This window comes from Chelonoidis abingdonii, chromosome 2 (assembly GCF_003597395.2).
Source record: "Chelonoidis abingdonii isolate Lonesome George chromosome 2, CheloAbing_2.0, whole genome shotgun sequence".
NCBI lineage: Eukaryota > Metazoa > Chordata > Testudines > Testudinidae > Chelonoidis > Chelonoidis abingdonii.
Window position 1 is genome coordinate 33,236,395 of NC_133770.1, and position 22,919 is coordinate 33,259,313.

The 22,919-nt window shown below is 40.7% G+C and overlaps 1 protein-coding gene across 23 annotated transcripts in view; it reads right to left on the reverse strand.

Annotated features, from left to right (window-relative positions):
* SVIL (supervillin) overlaps positions 1-22,919 on the reverse strand; it is a 248,950-nt gene that overhangs the window by 151,635 nt on the left and 74,396 nt on the right. For 20 of the 23 annotated variants that reach the window (XM_032785321.2, XM_032785337.2, XM_032785336.2 and 17 more), the window contains exon 1: positions 19,940-20,031. The exons of the other annotated variants lie outside the window; for them this stretch is intronic. In XM_032785321.2, coding sequence (XP_032641212.1) covers positions 19,940-19,961 — 22 coding nt within the window. In that variant the 5' untranslated portion in view covers positions 19,962-20,031. Of the gene's footprint in view, positions 1-19,939; positions 20,032-22,919 lie in introns of those variants that run through there. 23 annotated transcript variants of the gene reach the window in all.

Here is a 22,919-nt window from a genome sequence, read left to right on the forward strand (position 1 = left end):
CGCCTCCTGTGCTCTTCTAAATCGCCTGGTTCTCTGCTGCTCGTACTCAGCGGCCAGGTGATTTGCCTCAGCCTCCCACCATGCCATAAATGTTCCCCCTTACTCTCACAGAGATTGTGGAGCACACAGCAAGCAGCAATAACAACGGGAACATTGGTTTGGCTGAGGTTGAGCGAGTAGTAATTTCGCCAGCGCCCTTTTAAACGGCCAAATGCACATTCTACACATCCTGCACTTGCTCAGCCTGTAGTTGAACAGCTCCTGACCACTGTCCAGGCTGTCCTTGTATGGTTCATGAGCCATGGCATCAAGGGAGAGCTGGTCACCAGAAACAGGCATTTCAACATCCCAACGGTTATTTCTCTGTCTGGGAAGTAATTCCTTGCTGCAGCCGTTTAAACAGAGTAGTGCTGCTGAGACGCAAGCGTCATGAACATTCCTGCCATCCACGTGGATGTGGTGAAACGTCCTTGTACCCACAGTGCTTGCAGCCCATTGAAAGTACCCTTCCGGTATACTACTGGGTGCCCTGGCGCTCTGGGCCAATAGGATATGGGTTCCATCTATTGCCACCACAGTTAGGAATCCATTGCAGCAAAGCCATCACTATCACCTGCACTTTCCAGAGTCAAACCTTCGTAGCAGCAGCTTAACGATTGCTTTGGCTACTTGCATCACAGCAGCCCTCACAGTAGATTTGCCATTCCAAATTGATTCCCGACTGACGGTAGCTGTCTGGCGTTGCAAGCTCCAGGCTATTGCACTCGCTTCTCCACTGTGAGGGCTCTCTCATCTTAGTATTATGGCGTTTCAGGCAGGGAAAGCATGTCACAAAGTTCAAGAAAGTGCTCTTATGCATGCGAAGTTTGCAGCCATGGGTAATTGTCCCACACCTGCAAAACTATGCGTCCACCAGTCTGTGCTTGTTCCCGCGCCCAAATCGCGTTCAGTGGGAGAACCTGCCCATTTACCGCAGTAGCTCCAAAACGCAGGGCCCACGGTTAGGGAAATTCAGTGTCCATGTCCTCATCGCTCTCGTCGCCACGCTGCCGTAGCTGCCTCCTCCTCCTCTCTGCTTTGCAGTCATGGCTCAGCATAGACAGCACGAGAGGTGCGCGGTGTTGACAGTTCACTGATAGTGTTACTGACTCAGCAGGGTCCATGCTTGCTGTGCTATGGCGTTTGCTCAGTTCACCAGGAAAAAGCCGAAGCGTTGTCTGCTGCTTCACAAGGAGGGGTGAGCTGTACCAGACACACTGACAATGATTCTGCTCATCAGCACTGGGCTCTCAACCCAGAATTCCAAGGGGGGGAGACTGAGGGAACTATGGGATAGCTACGGAACGGCTACCCACAGTGCACCGCTCCAGAAATCGACGCTAGCCTTGGACCATGGACGCACACCATCGAATTAACTTGCCTAGTGTGGACGCGCACACTCGACTTTATAATATCAGTTTTAAGAAACCGATTTTAGCTAATTCGATATTATCCCGTAGTGTAGATGTGGCCAAAGACATCCCTTTGGGGAAATATGGAACAGAGAGATTCTATCTTTATCCTTCACCTTAGGGGACAAAAAACCCCAAACGATTTTATCTCTTTGATGCATCCTGGCCAGTAAATGATGCAAAGCACACTCAGGGACAGAAACCACCTTGAACAAAGACTGTATCTTGCTAGATTAAGTTTTAGAATTTTAGATGGATGTTTTCACTTTTATTTGCTTGTAATCATCTTTACCTTTGTCTCTTTACATGGTATCACTTAATCCACTTTTGTTTATAAACTTATTTTGCTTTCATTATAAAATCATCAGTGCTGTGTAAGTTCAGTAAAGTATGTGCTTCTTGAAAGCTAAAAGGTTGGAGTGGATTACTGCTTCTGCAAAGGCTGCAAACCTAAACACTGTCTCTGTGATGGTCCAGTGAAAGGACTGTCCCTGCAGTAGGATGATTTGGGGGCAAATTCAGGGCCAGAAGGATATTAAATTCAGCCTGCAAGGAGTAATCAGCTTGGGCAAAGCCAGGGTGAGGCCTGTGGGGTGCCGGCAGGCTCTTGGGTTCCATGCCTGCACCGAAGCGGCACAGCCACCAGACACCTACGATTATAAGGCAGATGATGACCAAACCCTTAATGACCTGGGTGAACCCAAACATCAAAATATATAATACCCAAGTTATAGAAGCTTCCATTAACTTTTATTTGCCAGGGGATGGATACAAACTGTGAATCTGTAGTTCCCCTTAGACTCCATACAGTTTTTTTCCAAAGGAACATTTAATATTGTTAACAAGCAAAGTATTGGTAACTTCATCTCTTTGAAAAGGAATCAATCCCTTATATGCTGTGGCCATCCTTCCAATGTACAATTTTAGCCTTTATATTTACCCTAGTATTTGCAGTATTCCCTTACCCTACTGATTACCACAGATACGGAGGTCTATTTATTTAACAAACTGGCAGTTTTTTATGAGGGTAACCACCCTATGTCCCTTCTCTCATCCAAAGATACCCTGTGCCAGCAAACCAGCAGTTGTGATCTACACAAAAACTGAACAAAAGAAAGGTCAGTCTCAGCACTTGAAATGGAGATCTGTTTAATTAACAGATGGAAGTAAGCGTGTAATTTCTCTATATTGGATATACTTTTATAAATGGATCCCTGAATTAAAATGCAAAGAACGTAACTTCCCAGTAAGGCTTTCCCACACAGTATAATCTCATCATGGTTTCCCAGACAAGGTAATTATTAAACTAGATAGCCTAGTATTTTGCCATCTCTATAATTATCCCTGGAGTTTTCATCACTACCCCTCAAGATTCTTCTAATTTTAATGGCCTATTCATTAATACTAATTTGCCAACATTACATTTCCAGGGATTTATACAAATCCAGTGACAATGTCGCTTCCAATCCTTTGCATTATACTTGCTGTTTGCTTTGTGTGCTTATTACAAGCCCAGTTTCATGCTGTCAGAAAATTTATCTAGCTTGTAGTTGGTCCTTCCATCTAGGTCATTTACACAATTAGCAGAAGCAGCAGACATCTCAGTACCACACATTAATCTCCTTCCTGGACATGCCTCTTTCACATGGGTTAATCTATTACAGGCTTTTAAAACTAGTTTTTTCCCCTTTATCTCCTATTGCACTCCCTTTACATATCATTTGAATTAAAAGAAATTTTCAAGGCTGTTTCCACATATGGGAGCAGATTTCACCCTTCTGAAGTCCAAATAATTCATGTAAGAATTCTGAAAGATTTGTTCAGACAGTTGTTTTACATACCCAGCTTACTCCAATACATGCTACAAGCCTGCTGGAAACTGGTACATTACAGAAGCTAAATAAAGTTTGTGACACATTCCATGAAGTTCAATACCAAGAAGATTTATGGGAGTCTTAATAGTTTTTGCTTGCATATCAAGAGGACTGAAATGATAACTCATATGGCAGTTATTTATTTCTCACTGCCCACAATAGTAGCCTCCAGTACTGCACTTGGAACAAGTTTAAAATTAAGTTACACAACATATCACCCATGATTTAATTCACAAAAAGCTGCTTTACAGGGTTGGGATTCAAAGCAGCTCCTAATTTTTAAGCCAGCTCTGCTGCTTTTTTGAATTTCATGGCATGGACTATTCAAATTTATGCAAACTTCTGATTTGCATAGGCCAGCTATTTGCAGTATGGGACAGGGAAAAAACAGCACAGTTGTCACTTGATATAAAAGGGCGCTCAAATAACAAAGGATTTGCCCTTGATATCTATCAATAAGAAGAAGCCAAGTTTGTGAACCCAGTGAAATTTAAATCCAGAGATTTTTAAAATTAAACTTTCAGTAGCCATCCTCCTAATGTCATTGCAAAGTTGACATGAAAAAAATGTTGAAAGCTAAGTAGCATACCATTTCTACCACATAGACGTTTGGCTATAGTTCTTACCTGACAACAGATGGGCAGTCCAAGGCAGTGTAGAATTGTGATCCTCACTTCCCTGCCCTGAGTTTACTAGCTCAGTCACCTTTGAAAGCTAATTTAAAACAATTTATAGACAATGCAAGTTTGTTCAGCTTTTGTACAAACAAATATGGCCAAAATTAGGCCTGGCATAGAAAGCATCGAAAAAACAGGTAGTAAAGTCAGCATTCATTTTTCTATAATGGAGATACTTGAGATATTTCCAAAGCACTAATGAGGCCTGGACTCAGAAGGGTCCAATTTCCCACTGCTGCCCAAATGTCTTCTTGGTAAAGATAATATTTAAAGTGGCCTCCATATCTAACTGGTAGAACATTCACATTGTGTGAGGAAGGCAGGGGAACCCTCAAGTAAGAGAAAGGTAGAGGGCTGCAAGTAAAATCTAGGACTAATCACTCTAAATGGAGGGGTCTGGGGGACTGACCTGACAAGGTCTATGGTGAAGATCTCCAGTGTAAATGGGAGTTTGTTTGAAAGGAAGGTGTATCAGTTGTGACTGATACATCAGTAGTCTACTAGTCAAACCAGAAAGTCCAAGACATGTACTACTATGATATAGGACAATCAATTATGTTACGTTATAATAAACGTAACGAAATTCTGCAAGTCACTTGGCCAATTTCATATACGTATGATTCACCTCTGCAGCCACCAGACCAGTTATCTTGCTGTAGGATCTGGTTGTAGAGAGTTTCAAAGAGAACTTTAAGAACAAGGTCTTTTTACTCAGCTTTTAGACCAGGGATTCCTAAACTTGGTTCACGGTTTGTTCAGGGGTAAGCCCCTGGCGGGCCGCGAGATGCTTTGTTTACCTGAGTGTCCACAGGTACAGCCGCTTGTAGCAGAGCTGCTGGGCCACCGCTTTCCCCAGGTCCTATTGGCCGGGAATGGCGAACCGCAGTCATTGGGAGCTGCGAGCAGCCATACCTGCGAGCGGCCATATCTGCAGACACTCAGGTAAACAAAGCATCTCACGGCCCACCAGGGGTTTACCCCTGAACAAGCCGCGAACCAAGTTTGAGAAGCCGTTCTAGACGATCCTCACTGATGCAGTCTAGACAAGTCTCTGGTAAATTACAGTATTTCCAATTTACCTTTGTGTGAGACCACCCTACTTGGCAAAGATTTGTTCTGCCTTTTCCAGTGTAAGGTCTGAGGCCTTTTTCTGCAGCCACATTAGGACAGTAGTAGCCATGAGCTAAGCAGCAGAAAGTCACATCCTCACATTCAGTTGCTTCAAAACAAAGTGTTATATTGGGGTGTTAAGAAGGCCCTCCTGTCCTAATAGTATCCACCATCATCAGATAAAGAAACAGATCTTGAGATGTATAGGAAAAACTTTGTTTGATAGCATTCGGTCTGGCAAGGAATGACTTATCAACAGGTATGACTGTGAAATCTAGATGTCTGTTTTACCTTTATGGTCTCTACTTCTCTATTGTTTATCTATATAGTCTCTCTCTCTCTGATTCTTTAATTGTTTCTGTTACATAACTAATTTTGCAAGATTTAAAATCAACTAAGGTGGTGAGTTAGGATTGCTTAAAGAATTGTTTCATAATGGGCTAGGACTGGTGAAAAATACTGTTTTGTAGTACTTTACAACAGACTTGAGTCCTGCTTACCTCTAACTATATAACCTGGGATCCAAAAGGAAGTTCTTTGGAATCTAACTTCAGGACACAGCCCAAGATCACAGCTGCCAGACCTCAACACCCTGCCAACTATATCATGCAGAAGCTGGAGTCCCTGGACAACCTGATCCTGAATGGTCACCAGGAAAATTTGTCTGCCTTACTGGGAGTGGTGAGCATTGTATGGTTAGCGTGTGTATTCTGTTTTGGTAACTGTTAATAAGTAAAGGTTAAGGATATTACTATGTAAGGCTCTTTCACTGGTAAAAAAAGACCTTGCAAGCCCGCAGAAGATTATGTCCTGAACCGTAGGAACTGGGAAAGTGTGGAAGTGCCTAAATTGACTGGGTTACACCTTGAGCCCACAGAAGGGGGAAGGTGGGGTGCCCTAGAGTATGCCGTAACACCAGCGCCTCCCCCCTCCCCATAAAAGGCCATCCTCATTGTCCTTTCCAGAACAGGAGACCTAAAAAATCACAAGCAGCCTGTGAGTTTCCATAAGGAATGTGATCCTTAGGAAGCTGGGGTTGATCCTTCTCCAAACACAAGGTCTGCTTTAAACTGAAGTGCAGCTTCCATAGGCTCTGGAAACAAGCCTAACCTAATTTACTCCTCCCGAGATCATGAAGTAAAAGCTGAATTTGCTGCTCCCATTGCAAGAGCTCAAGAATAAGTTTTGCTTTGCAGAACTGCGTTTCTAGCCCTTAGAACCTAGAAAGCCAAAACCTAAGCTGCAAATAGGGCCAAATTTGAGTTGAGTTGTCAGTCCTTAAAGATGAAGGAAGGCACTCTAACTAAACGGAAGAGTATGGGATGTTGGCCTCAGTTTTTCGGAGTCTGGTCCCTCTGAGGCAGGTCATCCCACAGCATACAGAATGATCCAGCCACATTGGCGTGGGTCAGGTTCCTGAATTATGTAAGCATTTTCTCATGTTTACAGCTTAATTTCTGAGCTTGTCTGCCCTGTTGGACCATCTACAGATAGTGTGGTCAGAAGCTCACAGGAACAGAACGACCACCAATTAGACTGTACTTCGCTGAACATATTAAAGCCCAGCTGAACAGGTAATGTACCCCTTGGAATCAAGCTCACTCAACTTGAGCAGAAGACAGGCTTGCCTTCAGGGCAGATAATTCTAGCCATCCCAGGTGTTCTCACCTTGAGGGCTGTTAGCCAGATAGTACCTTGATAAAGAAGAAGGATGCAACTGTAAACTCTAATTACACTCAATTTAAGGATCTGGATTAGCAGAACCAACCATAAATATTGCATAGATGCCAGTCTCCTATTGCACATTAAAGTAATTTCGGGGAAGAGAGTAGTTCAAGAGTGTTAATCAAATCTTTAAATTTATTTTAAATTAAAAGTTTACTTGCAATACTAAGCAGTATTTTGAAAACAACCACTAAGTAGGTGATGTAACATCTATATCAGTGTAGCATGAACAAAAAGGAATCTCAAGGTATTGAGTAAGAAAGTTGTCACAGTCACAGGGCTAGCTGCATCTCTGACGCCTCGTCTGGGGTCACTGTGAGCACCCCCTTCAGATGCCTTTACCTCTCCTGGGGCACGATTCATGATTCCCCCACTCTCAGACTGGATCCTAGGCCATAGTAACGTATTTACCAAGTGTTCTTATCCTGCACGTCCAACTCTGTTTCAGTATCTGTGGTTCTTTCTTTTGGGAGCCTGTGGCAAGTGGGGAGTACAGTGACCCAAAACAGCCTTCTTAAAACCAACTGGTTAATCTTAAAAGTAGGAACAAAGCATAACATAATAGAAAGGATTTTAAAAAGACAAAAAGGGCTACTTGCGTATCTATCTTACCTAGAATCTAACCATTCTCATGGAGATCCTGGAAGGACTAAACTCCCTCAGACCGTCTCACAGCTGATTTTAGGGTACAGTCCCAAAAACTTGTCTTCCACTCAAGAAACAAAGAATCTTTAAAATCTCCTGGATCCCTTGTCGAACTCCCTCCATAGGGAGCAAGTCATTCCTGAAGAGGCCCAGGAAGCAGCTGAGCAAGAGCATAAAAACGAATGGCCTCTTGCATTGTCTCAAGTGTTTGCTAAGAGGCCCACCTCTCCTCTTCCTAGGTGCATGTGAATTGATATATGCACACAGTAAAAGTGAAGATACAACATCCATAAATTACAGACAGCTCCAAATCCATTACAGAAGTCTAATAAAACATGTAATTGCCTTTGGTATGATTTAGAAGCACCTGGTCATTTAAATGTTTCTGCAGAGACCAATTGCTTTTATGCCTGCTTCAGTGAACCTGGTAAGTTCCCATGAGCCAAAATACACGTTACCTACACTAGGACCTCCAATCCATGCCCAATATGTCTTATATTTTATATATACACATTAATCTAGCCTGAATTGTAGGTCCAGAGGCAGCTAGTTATTCACAAAGTAGCTGCCTTTAACCCTCAGAATTCTAGACAAAGTTTTGTCCCCAAACAGAAGATGTTCTTCTAACTGGTTATAAAGGGTCACTTGAAATGAAGTGGACAATTAAGGGTTACATTGTATTCATAAAGGATTAACAGGGTCAATTAAGGGTAACAGGCAGTGTGGAGTGTTACAAATTGTTGCAATGAGCCACAAAACCAGTGGTTTGTGTTGATGTCCACACCACAAGTAATACAGTGACACTGCTGCAGTTATGTTGCTGCAGTGTAGATACTTGCTACAGCGACAGAAAGAGATTTTCCATCTCCATAGTAAATCTATCCCCTCAAGAAGCAGTAGCTAGGTCAATGGAAGCATTTTTCCATCAACCTAGCAGTGTTGACACCATCTTAAACTACTTCTCTCAGAGATTTGAATTTTGCACCTGTGAATGACATAGCTAGTTTAATATAAGTGCTGGGTGTAGATCAGATCTTTATTATGAGCTGTAGTTTACCAACAGTAACCAAAACATACATTTGTAACTGGGGTATCAGTGTTTTCTTTCTTCCTAATCTGCAATTTGATTTTGCATTTCCAGTAGCTCTACAAATAACAGTGCTCTATCAATCCTCAATTAGTACATAAGAACATCCATAATGGGTCAGACCCATGGTCCATCTAGCCTAGTATCCAGTCTTCCAACAGTGGTCAATGCCAGGTGCTTCACAGTGAAGAAACCAAATAGGTAATCAAGTGATCCTTCCTGTCAGATCCAGCCATTCATCAGAAACCAAATCAGTCATGAGGAAAGTCCTGGTTGAAATGCTAATCAAACACTTTTGTGGGTTGTGCAACTTCCAAATACCTTCCTCTGATCTGACCCAAATTAGTGATTTCAGGAACCTTTCCCACAGATAATGTTACATGATAGGTATTGTCCTCTGAAACCTTTATTTACTAAAATAAGGTAAACTAATATTGGGGACTTCATGTGCCAACCAGGGCTGGCTCCAGGCACCAGCTGAACAAGCATGTGCTTGGGGGCAGCGGGGCCGTGCTTGGGTTCTTTTGTTTTTGTTTTCTTTTGTTTCGGAAGGGCGTTTGGGGTTATTTTTTTTTTTTTTGGTTCGGCGGTGCGGTGCTCGGGGGTTTTTTTGTTGTTGTTTTTGGTTCAGCGGAGCAGCACTCGAGGAGGGTTGTTTATGGTTCGGCGGCGCTCAGAGGAGTTGTTTTGGGTTCGGCAGAGCGGCGCTCAGGGGGTTGTTTTGGGTTTGGTGGAGCGGCGCTTGGGGGGGTTGTTTTGGGTTCGGCGGGGTAGTTGTTACGGCGTGGCAGATTTTTTTTTCCTCGCGCTTGGGGCGGCAAAAAAGTTAGAGCCGGCTCTGGTGCCAACAATAATGTGACACCAAGGATGCTAAGATGATGCTGTCCTCTTTTTCAAGCCAGAAGGGTCAACTATCGAGTTGGAGGTTAAAAGCTATGCGTAATCTTTACTTGTATAAAATTATATTATTAAGTATTTCTTCAAGTCCTTTTATCTTCTGGACTTTTAAAGATGTGTGATGCATCAAGTTTGGAATCCAATTATCCATTTCTAGTGTTATAACAGAGGCCATACAATAACCTGGGAAGTTTGAAGGCAACATTCTATTTACTTCGGAACCTCACTTCAGCAAGTGACTTCCATTTAAAAGCTACAGGATAATGGTGTAAAATCAGATACATGTTTATTACATTCCCCCTAATTTTACTGAAGTAAAAAATATAATAGCAATAAGCAATAGCAAGATAGTTTGGTAGATAATGTCAATATGTACCCCCTTTTTACTCTGACGATTTCAGGCTCCTGGCACAGGACTGCAGTGTACTACATTAAAAAATAAATCAAATAGCCAAAAGCAAGGAAAGATTAATACTAGAAAAGCAAACCTTTGACTGCTTTGAATGAGGGTTGTGTCAGTGTTGTTAATTTTAGTTGGGCCACTGTGACAGAGTGCTGGAAGCTGACAGGAGAGCCAGCACTCTGATCACTTCGACACCAACCAGTTCCCTTGGATAACACTGATTGGGGATATGCAGCTAATTAGCCTGATCCATCTGGGAGAGCTAATGAATCAATTAGCTATTAGCTCAGGGGCATAAAAGAGGACACCAGAAGGAAGTGAGGAGGGAGGACCTGGGCTAACTGAGCCAAGTATGATCTGACATCCTAAGGAAGGGAGACCTCTGTTCCTCCCTAGCCCTGTGGGAAAGAAACAAAATATTTTACTACATGAGACTGTATTGGTACTGGTGATGGGAACAGAAATAAATTCACATGAACTTGCCACCTACTGATGGAGTCTGAGAGGCTTCCAAGGCATCATAGGACAGGGATAGAGCGCACCCATTGCAGCCACCTTAGTTTGAATTATTGTGCATTAAATGTTATGAGTTCACCTAGCAGGCAATATCATGACTAATGAGGGATGTGATCATAGGGTTTAAAGGCAAACAGGGTTGCCTGCTACATGCACATAACAGAGTTTATGTGAGATCATAATGGCAAGTAGGTTCAAATAAATTTCATGAGTACTTTTTCATTACCAAATATTCTTTAAAATACTACCTTCTCTCTGAACACAAAATAAAAGCAACAATACGGTGGAAATAATACGTTTCGTAAGGTGAAATATTTTTACTTTCTCCATAAAATAAAACTAGTAACATTCCAGAGTCTTTTTTTAAAAAGAAAAAACGTAGCTGTACATTTATATAAATGCTAATTAATTAGTGCACCAATTTAAAGCTTACAGAAAGCACTGTTTCACTGAAAATCTGAAAAGGTCGTCTTCTGTTTTTTTGTTCTGTTTTGGTTTAATGGTTCTCTTACACTTGGCTCTACTCAGTCATTTCAAAGTTACTTTTGCAGGCAAACAGGGAAGCTAAGCAAGGGCTTTATGTAGTAGGAGAGCACTCATTAAAAAGTAATAGCCCCCGGCTAATACTTTGTCCAGTCTTAATAACGTCCATATGTACTTTGACATAAAAGTCATGCCTATATTAAATTACTATTTTCAATTAGCACAATAATGTTTATTGTTAACTTTGAAATTTACAGCATTATTGTTCTGTGCTTCCATTGCTGGAATATTTTAATTTATGGAGCTCTACATGTAAATCAGTGATACCAGACCATGATTTTATCAGCAAGGCACAGAAATTTTTTTCACTAGTATTTTTCATGGTTAATCTGATGAGAGATAGTGAACTAAGATTACAGTGTTTAATTAGACAAGCTCCAGTTCAACCCTTAAACTGCAACAATTAAGTCATAGACTGTTTTTGCAATCCAATTTTATGGGACACTACAGCTACAAGATGGAACTTACTTATTTGGAGAGTTATTTTTGAACTGAAGAGCAAGAATGCTGCTCAGAACCCAGGAAGCAGCGAAGGCTAAATTTAATTTAAAAATGTCAGTTTGCATCATCCAAACGGGATACGTCATCTGAGACACTTTTTAGGCTGTGATTTTTCAATGGGGCCCAAGGAGCTGGGTGCTGAAATCCCAATGATTTGCAAAGGAAATAGGCTGTCTTTAGCCCTTCTGAAAAATCCCATCGTCTGGTGTTTCCAATTGCTCCCCTGCTCCCCCAAACTGCCAGTTTGGATGCCATGTGCTCTTGAAGAAGGAACACATACTTTGCCTTGAGGTAATTTTGAAGTAAATTAGCTATGAAGGAACAGGATTCTGAAAACGTGCAGTGTATTGCATTTGCCTTAGCTTAAGAAGTTCGTTACACCGCTTAGAATTACTCCACTGAGTTTCTGGGCCAGCATCTCTACATGCCTTCTAAATAGCGTGCCTATAAACACTCACTGAGTACTGTTTCATGTCATCCTTTTCCTGCAAACCGCACCCCCCAACCATCTAACTCTTCAGCATGTGTTTTATGTGGCTAGTGGCAACTCAAACCAATAGAGATATTGCAAGTGTAACCAAAACTTGAAGCATGACTCTCCGTACCTCACTAGCTGCCAGGTCACGGGATTTGTAAGTTTGCTACTGGCTTTGAGACCAAATGCCTGGGCCTTAGCTGAGGCAGTATAGGTTAAATCTAGAGGTCTGTGGTTCAACGACTGCTGACGATGCACCCAGGGAAGTGGTGTGACAGAGTTAACAGATTAAGTGTACAAACTGAAAACGTTATTCATTAGTGAACTTTTATAGCGCCCTCCAAACAAAGGTACTCAGCCTTGTAGCATACATTAGGGGTTAGATAATAGTTACTTGTGCAATTTTTACAGAGGGGGAAAAAGAAGGTTCAAACAATTTCAGTGACTTTGCCACCAAAAGTGACAAGAATTGAACCTAGATGTCCCTACTGCCAGTCCCATGTTGTAAGCATGAGACCACCATTTCAATGCTCCGGTGAATACTAGCCCTGGTTCCTAGGTTTCATATTTCAGTACAATATAATGGTTGAGGGTTTTTGTTTTTTTTTTAGTTAATTAACAGTATACACAATACTATTTAAGGTTTTCCCTGGCGGCTTAATGGAACAGACTGCCATAAGCGAGCAACCTTGAAAGGAACACTCATGTAAAGCACAAGAAATCTGAACATACTTTAGAGCACTTCTTGTGCGTTTAATCTCATTTTGAAATACTACACCTCATTCGCCATTTCCACCACAATGGAAAATATACCTTAAATTATCTAGTCCATCTTTCAAAAAAGCTATCTTACATTAGAGACCAATATGATTAAACAAAAAATGAGATCCTACAGCTGTCAGCTGAATGCCAGTAGTTTTCTAACAGTAGATTTTGCAGGTATGATCACAATGAACATATGGCAATAATTAACTCCATAAAAATAATGCTGTTAAATCCCCACTGCTTTTTGGCATGCACGGTTTTCTCTGATCTACAAAGAATCTACACAGCGCTTCTCCAAATACCTGAATAAAGCCAGTTAAAAAGTATTAGAAACTGAAATCTCTTCAATCTGGATATGTAATGTCTTTTCTTTCATTTAAGTATTAAAAAAATTGATTTGATACAATAATTCAAGCTTACAAAGAAAAAAATGTGTTCCATTAATAAATCGAAACCCATCAATAAAGGCTTAGTGTATAATTTTCCTGTTTTCTCTACTGAAAGACTCCATTGAACAAAGCATTTTTATCATCAGTTATCCAATGCATCCTAATCTGCTTAAGGCAGATTCCAACTGGAACTTGTTTTGCTCACTAAAACCAGAGACTTTCAAGCGTTTCAGTTACTTCAAATAGATAGTTTAGAGTTAACACAAAGATAAGACTGTGTCATTAAAAAGTGGAAGAAAAACTTGCCTGCTGCTTCTTGAAGAGGAAATTATGCCCTTCAATTCTGACTAGAGGGCAGAGTCCTTCCCAGTGGAGAAAGGCAGTCTGAATAAAAACCCTCCATCATAAGCAATGCCTATGGAAGGTGAGCTGTCTTAGGTAGCCAGCTACGCCCTCGCATTCCAAAGCTACAAATCACAATTATAATTAATGACATCAATGCTACACACAACTTGTCATTAACTGACAAACTGGACAAGTAGGTTGACAATGGCAGTATTTTTTTCATTTCTTTAGCTACATTCTTCATATTAAAATTCACTTGGATGAACTGGTCTGGTGGACCTGTTCTATAAGAAAAAGATGAAGGTAGTGAGTTTTCCTATGTCAAAACATAAATTCCACAAATCAGTGAGAACACAAGTGCGCATAAGCAAATGTCCTAGGCTTTTTAAAAAAGCCTTCACGCCACCACTTGGAGAACATGCATCTCCAGAGAAAAACAACTTCAGCTCATGATGCTTAATGATGTGTATGCTGGACCAATTTGCTTTTACAACATACCGTATGCTCTCTCTTTAAACGATACACAGATTCTTTCCCCTCACAAATAAAGCCATTGTGATTGCAGAATGCACCTTAATTCTCTGTGGTGGCAAGTGACTCTTAACCTCTGACTCAACTATAGCATCTTTGACATCTCACTACAACAGACTGGGTCCATCATACCTTTACAATAGGTAAAACAAAGGAGAAATGCCATTTCACTTTTTCTTAGCGAGAATTCCAGAGGTTCAGTGTATATCAAGTTCATACTGTAATGTTTCTTTTCTGCATAATGAATTGAAGACACAATTCTTTGGACATCTTTAATGGATTAAAGATAAGGAAGTTACCTCCCTCTCCTCTCCCTCCCCCCCAATAGTACCAGGATCAGGAGTTTTGCATGAACGCCACAGCTACATACCTGTAGTCCTACCTGAATAAGGCAGGTCCTAATTCAAAATACTCCTACACAGACTGAGGGTATGGCTACAATGGTACTTTACAGCGCTGCAACTTTTGCGCTCAGGGGTGTGAAAAAACACATCCCTGAGTGCTGCAAGATACAACGCTGTAAAGCCTCAGTGTAATCAGTGCCACAGCGCTGGGAGCGCGGCTCCCAGGGCTGCATGCTACGCCTGTAGAGGATGTGGTTTACATGCAGCGCTGGGAGAGCTGTCTCCCAGCGCTGGTGCTCCGACCACACACACACTTCAAAGCACTGCCATGGCAGCGCTTTGAAATTTCAAGTGTAGCCATACCCTGAGTCTCTGCTAGGAGTGTGACAGAGGAAAAAAAGAGTACTTCTAAAAAGTAGAATTATTAATGCTTGACAGGATGACTTTATTTTCCCTGTTATCTGTGATGGGGATTGGTTAATTCCAAATCCTAGTAATTTGAGAATTCATTGTATGAAGAGGGGCCGATAATGTTACTTTTCATTAACCAAAATGCTTCCTAAAATATCCAGCTACATCTTTAGTGCATTTGAGCTTAGGTTAAGGATTCTAGCACAGTCTTCCTGTTCTTACAGGATGGTAACCCTGGATTTGAACTGATACATAAGATTTACCACATCCTCATGTATGTTTGAATGTTGCAGAAGCCCTGTAAATTCCTAATTCATAGAAGGGTAGTCCCAATTCTCCTGCTCAAAACCACCATGTGGGGGTCAGGTTCAGAAGCAGATGAGACATTTTCCAAAAGCACTCTTCACCCTTCAATGTGTGGTTATAAATGCACAGTATAGGTATGTTAATGTAGTGATAGGATTTATTACCAACCATCTTTCTCAGGTGGCAGGTGTCAAGGAATAATTGACTAATGTGACGAGGTAAAGTTTTAGAATATGCTGCTATTACATTCCAAATCTAGTCAACCAACTGATAAGCGGAGGAATTATTTTATAAAAGAGTTACAAGAGTTTTAGTGAGATAAGATAGTAAAGACATTGAGAACACAATTAACTTCTGATTGTCAGAGACCGAGCTGACATGGTGTCTGAAGGATGATTTTGGTTGATACAGCATGTGACTAAGGCCACAGCTTTGGTACTGAGGAGGATCCATCTTTTTGTAATATACTGGACAGACTTAGACTGCGTGCATAGGTTTCAATGGGCATTCAAGCAGTATCTACCAAAATTCAAGTGCATACAAAAAACAACAAAATCTTTTTTAATAAAAATGTCTTACCTCCACTCACCAATGAATGAAAGAGGACTGCTAACAGTTTAATACATAAAAGCTAGCTGTCTGGTCCATTTGACGCTGTATAGTGAAACACCTGAAGAGAACAAAAGCTCATGAAGGGATAGTGGGTATATTATGGGAACAAGTTTTTAGAGCTGTTTGAGGAAAGGTTATGGTCTTGGCAGTTCAAGAACAGAACTGAGAGATGAACTCATGATCACTAGCTCCTGCGAAACTACTTGCCTCCGTTTCTCCATCTTTAAAATGGGGATAAATATTTATATTTCCTTCACAGGATGTTTTGTAAATTAGTGTCTCTAAACCAGTTAAGGTGGAACATCAGGGGCATATTGGGAGCAAGGAAAGAAAAACCGTAAAGGTTCAGCAGCTAATAATGCTGCACTGCTGGTCAAGAATGAATGTGCAACCAGTTTTCTCCCAAGGTAACTTAATGGAGAAAGCCAGAGAACATGTGAAAAGAGCGGAAACTGGAGAGTTGGAGATGAGTACTCTGAGTAAATTTCCAAGTCTATCAATCGTTAAAATGCAGCTGTTGTATCTCATCTAAAACTACTGTAAGACTTCTGTCAGATTCAAATCATACATTTAAGTACTGGTTTTACAACACCTCCCTCAAAATATTGGGGGGGGGGGTGAACACACTGAAATACCGTTTACTTAAATAATATTTCTATCCCAATTTGAGATATTGGTATTATAGGTTAATACACTCTAAAAGTGTCACACTTCACATACAATCCTGTCAGCGACAGACTTTCCATCCATAGTGAAATGAACTCTTTATATAAATAAAACCACAAGAATAAAAATGCCTCAGAGGAAGACAGAATGACTGGCATGCACAGGCTGGAAAAAACTACTCGCACTTCAACCTGACAAAGCTTCAAACACTCTCAGAACAACTGACTTTTAAACATCTGCTTTCAAGCTTTTAGAAAGAAGTGTTACTTACTTCAAAATCCTGTTTTTTTTAAAAAAACTGCTTGTCTGGTTTTATATAGGAAAAAAGAAAAAAACTCCTTCTAGCTAACAGTAAGAGTTAGACTTCCACAGCACTATTTTGGAGAAGTTTCTCACTCCAGCTAAAAATTTCTTTCCAAACCACATAAAACATTCAGGTGCTAAGAAAACAAAAATTACACCTCACTCATGTTACCAAATATCAACATGCAAGTTTGGCAAGAACATCTGCAGCCACGATGATTCAGAGACAGATAAATTTAGAACAGTGCTTTCCTATGGCATGTGGGTGCCAAATAGAGTAAATATGCAAAAGCTATATTCCAAGTGCTGCTTCTGAAATATTTGGGAAGAAAGTTATTAGCAAAACTCTTCTTTCAAATGTCCTCAGCCGCCTAAGGTCCTCAACAATGTAGTTCCCTGATCTGCCTTTAGTATTTCCATCCATCACTTGATTTATCCACATAAAACTACAGGCTCTCCAACCTCCGAGGACTAAGCCAAATGCAGTGTGGCAACTTCACATGGGACCAACCATTTATGGGCTGAACAGCAGAGCTTTGATACCAGCTAATCTACCATAAATAGCTCTTGAAACTCAGAAGGATCAGATCAGCTGTTGCAACACTCCCAGCTTGTAGTTACTTCAAATCCAATTATATTGTCAACCATGTCCTGCAGCTTTCATTTTACATCCCCTCACCAAACCAAGAAATTAAAAAGCAGCAAAAATTAAAGGGCAAAAAAACAAAGAAAGCCAATTACAGATATGAGGCGGGCCTGGGAATGGAATGGAAAGTAAGTAGAGAGAGAGTGCTTCTAGCAAAGATTTTTATTAAAATAGTACCTCTTAAAATCCTTTTAAAAACTAGCAGATTTTAGTGGGTAAGAAAGCAGTTTAATAATCTGATGTCCAAGACAAAATAATAGCCCAGGCTTGCAAAGCAAATGATATGAAATAAGTAAATAGTAGAACAAACAACAAATTGAGTTTTAAAAGCAAGGGAAATTGAGCAGATAGTAACGCTGTAACAACTCGAGTGTTTTTATTACAGTGAGAGGATTAAACTGCCTAGATATTTTTCCATGACTTTTAAAAACAAAAACCAAATGTTCAAATATTATCCCTGGAGCAAATCTTAGACCTTCATTTTATACATGCTTAAAGTACCATGTTTCCTTTGAAGTATTTAGAAATGTTTTCTCTCACCAGAAACCAAGAACTACCATTTAAAAACCTGAATATTTTGAAGCCACTGGCTATTTTTATGTTTTACCAATGCAAGGCAATGTAACTTTCTAAAAATATTAACTGCACTACTGAAGGTCAGTTACGCCTGGAAAAGTGTAAAATAGTGACATTGTCCTGAGGCAAAATTTAAGAGCGAGGACTTAGAAATAATGGTGCCCGAACAGCATTTCATTTTAAGTTACTCAACATCACAGGGAAAGAACCCGCCAATTAAAGTAATTTCCTTAAACTGAAAGTATAAAATTAGATGTAATCTTTAAGATTAAATTATATGCTTCCACATTTTTGCTAAGGTTCATCCTTACAAACAAAATAAACAAGCCCACAACTGCTTCCATGAAGCCTACAAACTCCAGTGCTTGGAAGGACAGTCTTGCAGAAGACACTGGATTAGGTCTTGAGAGCACTGTGTTTAAGTCCCAGCTCTGAGAGAGTCTCTCTCTCTCTGCGACCTCAGACAGGTCACTTAGCCTGGGACCCAGTTCCCCTTCTGCAAAATGGGACTACTACTCCCCTTTACCATGAGTTTGCACAGCATTTCGCATAATGAGGGTCTGAATTTTGGTTGGGGCCTCTAGGCGCTGCTGTAATGAAAATGAAGTAATGTTTGAAAATCCCCAAAACCTAGAAGAAAAATCATGGATAAACCTACCAGTTAGCTTTGTGTTCCATTCCATCACCTTCCTCAGTCTGCACATTGTCAACTTAGACAGTGGCAAGGTCCTGGTTTCAACCTAGTCTGCAAAGCGCTTAGCACACTGTGGGCACCAAATCTGAGTCAGTGGTTTTAATTGTAACCAAGTTACTAGTTTCAAAGAAGTTTCAGTAAAATGCTGGTGACTTAAGTAAAGGTGTTTGTAATCTTTGCTCAGTTTCTGGTGAAGAAATGTCCATCAACAAATCACCTCAGCTGGCCTGCTTTTGAAGTCTGATCAGAAAGGCTAAGAACTGAAAGAGGGCATGAAGACAACCTTTTCCTCAAGCCCTAGAGAATAAATATTAATCTAAATGGAGCCAGATGCATGTTACTGGAGAAAGGCACTGGGCTGACAAGTATTCAGAACTGCGAAAATTTGTCTTAACCATTTTGTGTTTCAGTTTGAACATTATTCTAAACAGTACTTCATTTTTAAGTAAAACGATTTCTAAAATCTGTAGCCTCCTCTTTCCCACCCCAACTGAGTATACTGTGACTGGTAACAGAAGAGATTCAAAAGAAGTCTTACATTACTATCTCATTAAATTGGAGTAAATAATCTGCTTGTGATGGGAATCAGACTGAAAGCAGCAACAAAATTTATCCACAGGTACAGAAGAAGTTCTGGCAATTGGTCCTCTCTCCATACCCATTTAAATCCTGGCTCTCTTATCTGAAGACTTCTAAAAATGACTGGCTCTTATGACATGGATAGCACTCCCATGAATAAGAACTGGACTGAGATTACCAGCTCATTTCACACAAACCACTACACAGCCAAACAGTAAGTTTATTGTCGCTACCAACACAGGTGGAATTTTAAGGCCCTGTTCCCACCTTCCTGAACTGTTTTTTTTTTTTTAACCCAGTGTTAAGATCCTATTTCCACACAAGCTGCCTTAGTAGTACAAATCATGGGAAGAGGTCCTGAATCTTGTAAAAGTGCTGTGACCCCATAACACACAGTACAATTTTTTAGGGTCCCAAAGACCCTGAGGAGTTACAGCTAACACATTTTAGTGTCACCATTAGTTTTTGCTTACTGTCATAGGCTTCCTTCCATGATACCTCACAGTATATATGTGATTCAGCCTACACCTTTCATGGACAGTTACCTTGGCTTCTCTAGAAGTGAGAGACTGGGGCTGTAATTCAGACTCATGACGACTGTCCCTTTAATGAAGTCAGAAGGGCTCGTATTAACATGCTCATTGTGGTACCATGGACTCATATTTCCAGAGAGGATCCATGTTTCAATGTGTAACAGTCATGGAATAATTATAGTATAATACACACACTAAGCAAGTTTACTGCAGGCTTTGTAAGATGTATGACTACACAAGAAACTGCATTATTTACAAAAAAGTTAGCTTCTGGCTTTGCTCCTTCCTGTGAAAAGCTATGTTATACAGAGAAAAGCAAACTTAATGCAACTTACCAGCGTCCATTGTTAGAATCATGACCCTGCTTCTGTGTCTCAGTAGCAGAAAGCTTTACCATCCAGCATTATGTGAATAACTCAAAGGGACACAGCATGGCTTTGTTTCAGCTTTTATCTTCTGGCTCACACACTCCTCCTCCCTCTTGTGGGATAAAAGCACTGCCTGTACCCTCTGCCTAGCTATCCCTATTGGTCCATTTAAAATACCTCATTTATTTAGCATATTCATGTTTCTGTGCGAGCCTAAAATGACCCACAGTTTTTGTCCAGCCTGGTTTTTGTCCCTTCGGGAGAGGGAAAAGTTCACTCACTGACTCAATAGTCCCAACTGGTTTCATTTTAATAGGGCCAAAATACTTTCCCCGGCACACTGTCTGAAAAGCACACTGCCTGTATGCTGGTGAGAGGCAACAACCCCACCGCCCCCCTCGCACACTGCAGTAACCCTGAATTCTACCGTGTTTCTCATCCACAGGGTGAGTGGCTGAAGGATCCAAATAGTTTGGGGGCCCATCTCAAGAACTGCCATCCAACCCTGCTGCAGTGAAAAACTGCATTCTCTTTTACATCTGGATATACCATGGTGAGGCAGGATTTACCCTCTTAGGGTTTTTCTTCGCAGTGTAGACATACCTGTGACTGGCCAGCCAACTAAGGCTCATGGAGCTTGAGCTACAGGACTGTTTCGTTGCTGCGTAGACTTCCGGGCTTCGGCTGGAGCCTGAGCTCTGGGACCCTCCCACCCTGCCCAAGCCCGAGTCCAAGTCGGCTGGCACAGGCTAGTTGCAGGGTTTTCTTTGCTGTGTAGACATACCCTTAAGACAATTTGAAGGTTGTTAGGAAGTAATCTGACTGCATCAAAAGCACATGTGAATACCACTAAGAACTCTAAGGGCTGGGAGACTAATTGTTCCTCACTGAGGGGGAAATATAAAAGTAGCAACTGGTTTCATGGCTCCTACAACGTACGGTCTGTGTGAAATACTCAGCGGTTTTAAACTCATTTAAGAAACAACATTCCAGCTAAGGATGGGGAAGGGGAAATACACAAACCATAACAAAAAACAATGTCATTGAATTTCCATATGATAGGGAGATGGCAGGAGTCTCAATTACAATGGAGTTGAAGGAAGGCCCTAAAAAAATAAAAAATAAAAGGTTGCTTTTGTGTGGTGAAATCCTTAGATCTGAAGTTTGACTTTGAAAGTTAAGGTCGTTTCTCTTATAGCTTGAATGGTCAACAGAATTTATGTCTATACACGTGCTTCAAACACAGAGTGAATGAAATGCTGTTCCTTATCGGCCTTCTGATAAGCACCAGCTAAGCATCACTTTTTCTAAATTAAGAGTGTATACTTGCTAAGCTGTAACCTCAGCACACTAGTTACCACTAGTTATGTTAGGACTCATAACTCAGTGATAGAGCCACAAGTAAATTTTGAAATTATTACCTATCCACGCAAAAAGTTCTCCCTTCTTTTTAAGAATGTGAACAGCATGTTATAAACACTGAGTTTAAGGTTATCCAAATAAATTGGAACCCACAACTAGAAGGATTAGCATGAGCAACATTGCTGAATCACCATCACTCGTGATATATTTTTTGCATCTACTCTGGCTTTAAGTGGCATTGTGCCAGGATACAGGCTCTAATTCAGTCTGTTAACCACATTGGAAAAATAATACATGCAGAAGGAAGACAATTTATTCCTGGCATCCAGAGCTACGATAATAGGACACCAAAACAAGAGTTTGGGAAGAAATATAAACTCTCATGCTTCAAGACATAAGCTAACCCTTAATTAATGGGAGCAAGGAAGAAACTTTTCATGTGAGAATGTTATTCCCTAACTGCCTACTCCATTGTTCCATGCATTTTTCTTTGAAGTAGCTGGTATTTAGTCTCTATCTGATACAAGACACAGGTCTAAATGGGCCATTGATATCACCCCATACTGCAGTTCCTAGAATACAGAAGATGAGCCTTTCTATCACTCGAAAGTCTGTCACCTCAAGTGACACAATTTTCAGTCCCCAGTCTTACAATTGGCAGGAACAGTCATTTCCGCTTTTAGAAGAAAATTCGGAATTCATCTGCCCTTAAAGCTTCCCAAGCATCCAAACTGGCTTTAACCACATTTCTGCAACTTAAGCATCAAATACTTGTTCTGGGGAATGCCACACAACGAGAGGGTTACAGAACCCGGTTTGGCAAGTCAGTGTGTAGGAATTACTGCAATCTAGTCACAGAATGGCAAAAGTACAAATCATTTCAACATTTAAGCAAGATAAATGGACACAAATGTGGTAGTACTCCTCAACCTGTGCATATGCTAAACACAGTTTAAATGGTTCTCAAAAAGGAGCTGACTCCAAATAAGGATGAAGTAGGCACAGTTTGATTGGTATCAAAGGAAATGAGAAAATAAAAGTAGCCCTATAAGCATGTAGAGCCAGAGTATGTTTCTAGCTTATCTAAATTAGATTTAGTGATGATGTTCAATCTCTTACATTAAAAGCATAAATGCTATTGCACTATATCAAAACATGGGACTTATAAAAATTGGGTATCACTTGTATTTCAGTTGTAACCCAGTGAGGAGAAGTGAAAATTTCACTAGGTCACAAATTGCACTATGGCTCAACTTTTATAAAAGAGAAGGATTAGAGGATGCCAAGTGTAGTTATTTATCTGATTTCATGAAGCTACACCAAATGGACATTTTGCAGCCCTACCAAGGTGACAGCCAGGAAGTAAAAGAATTAAGATTTGCATGTGGAGCCTGCACTCTGCTCCCTTTTGCATATGTCTCATGACACACTCCAATTGCTGATCATATGCTATTTCACACATATGTATCAGACAATTTACTGTCTTTGATACAAGGCAATTTTTGTTGTCGCTGCTGCTAATGCAGTTTTCATTGGTGTTATGGTCCAGAATATACACTGATTTAGACTTCTTAAGTAAGTCCTC